Raw genomic sequence first — 6,287 nt, 5'->3', positions numbered from 1 at the left:
GCCATGTAGGAGACTCAACGTCTGTATTAGACGTAGTATTTGTCGACATCACTGTATCGATGCGACAGTAGAACTCATGCGTTGCTGGATTCGTGATATTTACGATGCTAAATACTAACTGTGTATGCGTGTGAAGTGTGACACCCAGCTGGATATAATGGACATACACCATATCATCGGCAAGCATCGGTCGGTCAAGCTTCGTAGGTCCATCTCGAACAGCAGCCTTATTTTTAGGCACGAGACATTTCTAGGACACAAGGGATAAAAACCATGGTTTTAAATAGCTCGCTATAGCTCCGCTATAGCACGCTATAGCGTTTAGAAGAGGTCATGTGCTAAGGGTTTTTGTCCAAACACATGAGCAAACATTTTAAATAGCTCGCTATAGCACCGCTATAGCACGCTATAGCATCTAAAAAAGGTTCGCCGCTAAGAGGCTTAGCGCGTTATTTAAAACCTTCATAAAAACCAGTCTTCAACTGCTGCCCAATCTTTACTTTTTTGCTAAAAAAAATTATGTAGCCAAAAAAAGAGGATCCTCGTGCAGTAAATCCGGGGCACTTGGGCAACTGCCCAAAAACATGAGGTTACTTGCCGACGCCCCCCTGCGGTTGAAAGCCCTCGGATCTGTCCACCCATCAGTCGCCGCACGCCATAGCCTGCTCCTCCGACCCCAAGGCCGACCCTGATATGCTCACCGTCGCTCCCCCATGCTTTAGGGCAGATGTTGGAACAGTTTTGCCCAATTTCCTGTCAAAAAAGCATTTGTGTGCTCTATTATAGCGTTGTTGTTGGAGATGGCACTTGTTCGTGCCAAAAAAAAAAAACATTTTTGTGCCCTAAATTTTTTATTTCATCATGTTTTAGTGCCCAAACTAGGGCTGCCTTTGGAGATGCTCTAAAGGTATGTTACATGTACTGATGTACGCGACCCCTTTCTTGACCAAATCATCATATTTTCCACGAAAATCAAACCTCTTCATGCATCGCTGCAAGAGCTAGCTAAACATGCATAATCTTTTAAATAAGAACTCCTGCATGCATCTTTTGCCTCCGTATTTTTGTTTGAAACAAAGAAAACAATTGAATGCAGATCGAGCAGAACCCTTCTCGGGAGCTGAACGGGAACAAAATTATGGCTGAAAGCTAGCTAGGTAAGCAACTACATTGAGGAGATCAACATCTGTAGAAGATCTAAAAAGATCAACATTAGTTTCGACAAGGTCGCGTCTCTATCGTGAACAAGATTAGTGGAAGATCACCGAACAGAGCAGTAGTAAGTACCAAGCATCCAAATGCATATGATATAAAGAAAACATTCAAATGCATACAACAACCCCTTCCCACCCTCCCGGGTCGCTCCCCTCCCGGGCGGCTCCTAAGGCCATCCCCACTGATCTCTCTAGGGTCCCCTACAATATGTGTCCCCTGCTGTCGCTGCTGCCGACGCCGGCGGCGGTGGCGGCGCCCATCCCGTCGAAGACGGTGGGCAGGGGAGGTGTTTCCTCGGCAACGTCACACGGGAGGAGGTGGGGCGCTGTTTCAGGGCATGGGGCGGCGCGGCCGTCTTGGCCGATGCCTGAGGATCCAGGCGGGGTAGCGTCGAGGGGGAGGTGGTGCGCCGCCGCAGCGGCCGTCTTTGGCGTGCGAGCTGGATCGCCCGGTCTCGATCTAGGCTATGGATCCGATCTGGGCCATGGATCCGATCTGGCCATGGGGATCTAGTCAAGGCTTGTGCTACAGGGTAAGCAGGTTGTGGCCTTGGCCACGCCGCCGACGACATGCAGTTGCTAGCTGGGCTGTCGTCTCCTCATCTGTCGTTCATGCTGGGTCATGACTCGCGGTGTGGGGGCTTGCGAGTCTTTAGATTAGTGGTGGTGGTCCTAGCATTCTTCTCGCATCAGGGCAACATTCAACGTGTCTGCTCCTCTTCGATCTGGCCATCAGATGTGTTCCGGGTCTTCTGCCAGAAATCTTCTCGGTTTGGCTTATGAAGCTCCTGGATATCTGGATAGGATGGAATGCGGTCGTGCGCACACATATCCGCCTGCGTGGCTTCATGATGGTGTGGCACGAAGCTCCGCTGGTTGTCGAAACCATGGGACATGTCGGCATCTCGATTTCCATGGTCTATACTGCGGTGGAGAAGGTCATGGTAGCTAAGATTGGAGGACCAGTGTTGGCAGAGACCTCCAAGGCGCTGAAGATTTTGCTTCACGGGGGCCGGTGATCCAATTTGGATTTGGTAACTGGAGCCTGGTGTTTGATGATTTGCAGTAGCAGCCTTGGCAAGTGGGGGCGGTAGCACTGGAGGAATTCAAGTTTGATGGCGCTTCTCAAGTGCCGAGTGTTCACTTTCAGGGTGAAAACCTAAGGCCTGACCTTCATTAGTTGCGCCTGGCAATGGCCTTGCTGAAGGAATTGTTTTGAGAGCTCATGCTTTCTCCAGGATGAAAACCTAAGATCTTCCATCAGGCGACGATGGCGCTTGTGCACTGTTTCCCTCTTTGGAGGCGTGGCCTTTGGAGAACGTTTTTGTATTCCGGGTGTTGTCTTTGGTGTTAGTTTTGTTGGGTTGCTGCTGCGAGGAGTTGATTACCATGGCGGGGCCTTTTTTTCCTTTTCTTCTTCCTTTTTTCCTTCAGGATGTGTGCATCCTGAATGTCGTTTGTGACATTTTGTTGGTGCTGAGGCTGGGTGTAATTGCTATCTCCACGATATTAATATACGCTCTTTTTCAAAAAAAAAAATGCATACAACAGATCACGTAACAGTAACACCACCCCGCAAAAAAAAAATTTAACCACCCTAACTAGCTATGTGTGCCCTGGAAGTTGGTAACACTACCCTTGCTTTTGTTTGGCCTCCTTCTTATTATCCCGGTCAGATCATTGCTTCCCTTCCGCCGCTGGAGATAAAATAGATGTGTTAATATTGCAGATGTATATTTCTCAACAATTAGGCCAATTTCTCAACAATTAGGCCAATTTCTCAACAACGAGGCCCAAACATAGTACTCCTTTTATCTGAAACTATTTGTCGTTCAAATGGGTGTATCTGCAACCAGGTAGAGAGAGTACATACCTGATGCTGTTGCTGTTGTATTCCCGGCCTTTCTTCTCACCACCACCAGCACGGCTACGGCTACAGCGACGATGAAGCCAATGCACACAGTCAGGACGATGTGACCCTTTACGATCCTCCCTACAGCGCGGCGCATCACAAGTTAGAGACAGAATCGCCATGAAATTTACCGGCTGGAGTTTTGTAGACTGTAGCACTACTCACGAATCTTCTCTCCCAGGGGCGGTGATGATATCTCGAAGCGGAGGTAGCAGTTCGAGCCGAGAACCGCCTGCACGGTGCTGGCGCTGCGCGTGAGCCCCCAGCTCCTGGCCATCTGCAGCGATGAGTCCTGCAGGCACCGGGCGCACTCCGCTGGGGCGCGGTCCGTGGCGCACTGTGCCAGCACGCGCACCGTGTCGCCGTTGCTCGCCGTAGACGTCGCGTCGGCGGCTGCCACCTGGCCGTTCACGGACCGCGGGACCAAGGACCGCGCCACGGCCACGAGCTTCAGCGCGTCGCCGGCGTCGACGCGCGGGATGGTGTGGCCGGAGAATGTCACGCCACTGATGGCGTTGTCGTCAGCGCCTGCGGAGGACGCGTTGGTGTCGGCGTAGCCCAGGAAGCAGCCGTCATTCAGGAAGCCCGCGCGCCGGCTAGCGTCGTCGTACAGGTCGGTGATCTTCCTGCCGACGTCGGACAGGCAGCGGAAGCACGAGTCCGGCGCGGGGTCGCCGAAGCAGAGGCCGCGGGCGAACGAGCCGCCGGTCCGCATGGAGGCGAAGCCCGTCCACGCGGCGACCGAGGGGAGGGCGTCGAGTAGCGAGAGGAGATCGCGGCGGAAGAACGCGCTGGTGCTGCCGTTGACAGTGGGCGTCGGCGGCGGATAGCACCTTGTCACGATCATCGCGGAGGTGCCGGTGCCCGCCGTGATGGCGACGAGGGAGAGGAATAGGAGAAGGCGGCGGGAGAGCGCCATGGGAGTTGGCAACTCCGGGATGGCAGTGGTGGAGACTAGGAGGAGCCGAGGAGAGTGCAGCGGCGCTCGAACAAACTGGTCTAGCTAGCTGTAAGAGAATTGGTGGAATCGTTCGAGCCCTCGTGGGGAAGGGCTCTATATTGTGGGGAAATACCGAATGGTTCCTGGGGACATCTGTCCCCGGAATCTCGCCATTCATTCAGACGTGATCTCCAACCCGCCTACTAGTATACTTTGACTTTCTGTTGTATTATCTCTTTCTCTGTTTCGTATTAGATGCCTTCGGACAGCAGCGGCCCACCCTCATTTAACCAACGGTAGTTGCTACTCACCGGCCGGCCAACTGACCCTGACACGCATTAACCAACTTAGCTTTTTAGTGCATTTGCCTGCTACTTGTTGTCTCAACAGGGTCGACAAATTTTGAGTAACCTAACGAAGTCCTTAAGTACAACTGTGTACTCTAAATGCGACCAGATATATTAATCAGTCTACTGTTCATTTCATATTATTCGCCAACATCTTCCCACCATTTGCCTACTCCACACACATTTAATTTATAAAAACTGATTTCAAAACAGTACATCATTTTCTAAAAAAAATCATGTTAAAGTAACCCCCCCCCCCAAAAAAAAAAATTGTATCTGTATATATATTATGAAGGGTATAGATATTGAAATGTTAGGGAAATGATATGTAGTAATAAAATTGATGCCGCATGTTAAGAAAAAGTTCATACATACCAGGAAATACTTTAACCCTATATAAAAAAATTACATACTTTAGAGAAAAATTACCCGTTGTTACAGAAATTTTCCTATGTTCTGGAAAATATCATGATAGTTTGAAAAAATGTTCATTAAATGTTAATGAAAAAAGATGCTCGTTACATGTTAATGGAAAAATGCTCATCTAGAAATAAATGCTCATTACCCGTTGACTGCTCCATTACATGTAACATGACCAGGAATATATATTCGTATTCTAAAAAAATATTCATATTCTAAAAAAAAGAATATAGATTCTGATACGAAGAGTAAGAAAATATTCAATTAAAACATAAATGAATATAATTTTGCCATGCTTGTCTATCCATCGCATCACCTTTTTACTAGTTTCACTTAAGGCTACTGCTGGACACAGCTGCTACAGTGCTTCATCTGCCACCTTTCCAATGTCGGGGATAAAGTTGCCGTGTCTTAGTAGCAGAACATTTAACAGCAGTGGCTGCAAAACGCGTCTTGGTACTGTGCGGGATGCTGTCCTCTCATGTGGCAAGCGACGTATAGCACTGTTCTTCTCAAGTATATTCCACTTTCACACATGCACTGCCTTCCGTATATAATAAATCGCTACTTTAGCTACACATCACGATGCACTTATTGATGATCTAGATATCGGGGACATATAGTGCCAGGGACCAAACGTCCGCCTCCCTATATTGTGTATATATATATAGTGGAGTATATGTCTTGAACGACAAGATGTCTTGGTCGAGAGAAGGTAGGACAAAAGATATACTATCAAATACTCTGATACTAGTCACCAAATTAATACACATATACTACCAAATACTCTTGACAATAATGCTAGACCTACAAAGACCTACAAAGGTTTACTTAACCTTCCAAACGAATTCTCTCTCCCTCCCTGATTTAGGGGTGGGCCCCCTCATCCCCGAGTAATGCTAGATCCTAGTCAGCGTGCAAAGGTATGTAAACCTTTGTATGTTAAGCATTATTGCCTCATCCCCCCTATTACCAATCATAATCCTTCACATTAGTTTGTACGTAAAATCTTTAGTCACCAAGGACCAGCGCCCGCGTCTCGTAAATAATGTATGCCCGGCAGCTCGTGTTCGATGCTATCGCGGAACCGATTTGTAAAGGGTGAAGCGCTGCGTGGTTGCTATGCATTTTTCTGCATTGCTATTCTAAGAAAGGAGAGGACGACACGACCCTTGGGTGAGCTTAGAGCATCTTCAGTAGTTGCCCTACTCTAGGGTACAAAAAGAAAGTTGTTGGAGTAAAATTTAGGGCACTCAAAATTGTTCTTCAATAGCTGCCTATTTTAGGGCGGTCAAACATGCTAAAACATTATTTTAAACGAACAACCAAACTACTTGATCACATTGCATACTAAATCGCTTCAAACTTCCAAACATCAAATTGAACAACATAGTCTACAACATATCAAATTTAAGATCAAATCCACATGTCAAATTAAAATTGGTGCCCTAAAT

At 48.0% G+C, this 6,287-nt stretch overlaps 1 protein-coding gene across 2 annotated transcripts; it reads right to left on the bottom strand.

Annotated features, from left to right (window-relative positions):
- Window positions 1–2,715: 2,715 nt before the first annotated feature.
- Window positions 2,716–4,196, bottom strand: LOC123041737 (plasmodesmata-located protein 5). 2 transcript variants are annotated; one of them, XM_044464305.1, is made up of 3 exons: window positions 3,288–4,196; window positions 3,088–3,207; window positions 2,716–2,911 (listed from the first exon to the last, which is right to left on the bottom strand). In XM_044464305.1, the coding sequence occupies exons 1-3, from the start codon at window positions 4,043–4,045 to the stop codon at window positions 2,887–2,889; spliced, it is 903 nt and encodes a 300-aa protein (XP_044320240.1). In that variant the 5' UTR covers window positions 4,046–4,196; the 3' UTR covers window positions 2,716–2,886. The 2 variants fall into 2 exon arrangements, with proteins under 2 accessions (XP_044320240.1, XP_044320241.1); XM_044464306.1 differs by having other exon boundaries at window positions 3,292–4,196.
- Window positions 4,197–6,287: the final 2,091 nt, after the last annotated feature.

The sequence above is a fragment of the Triticum aestivum genome, chromosome 2B (genome assembly GCF_018294505.1).
Source record: "Triticum aestivum cultivar Chinese Spring chromosome 2B, IWGSC CS RefSeq v2.1, whole genome shotgun sequence".
NCBI classification, from domain to species: domain Eukaryota; kingdom Viridiplantae; phylum Streptophyta; class Magnoliopsida; order Poales; family Poaceae; genus Triticum; species Triticum aestivum.
This window is presented reverse-complemented; position numbering and strand designations above follow the sequence as displayed.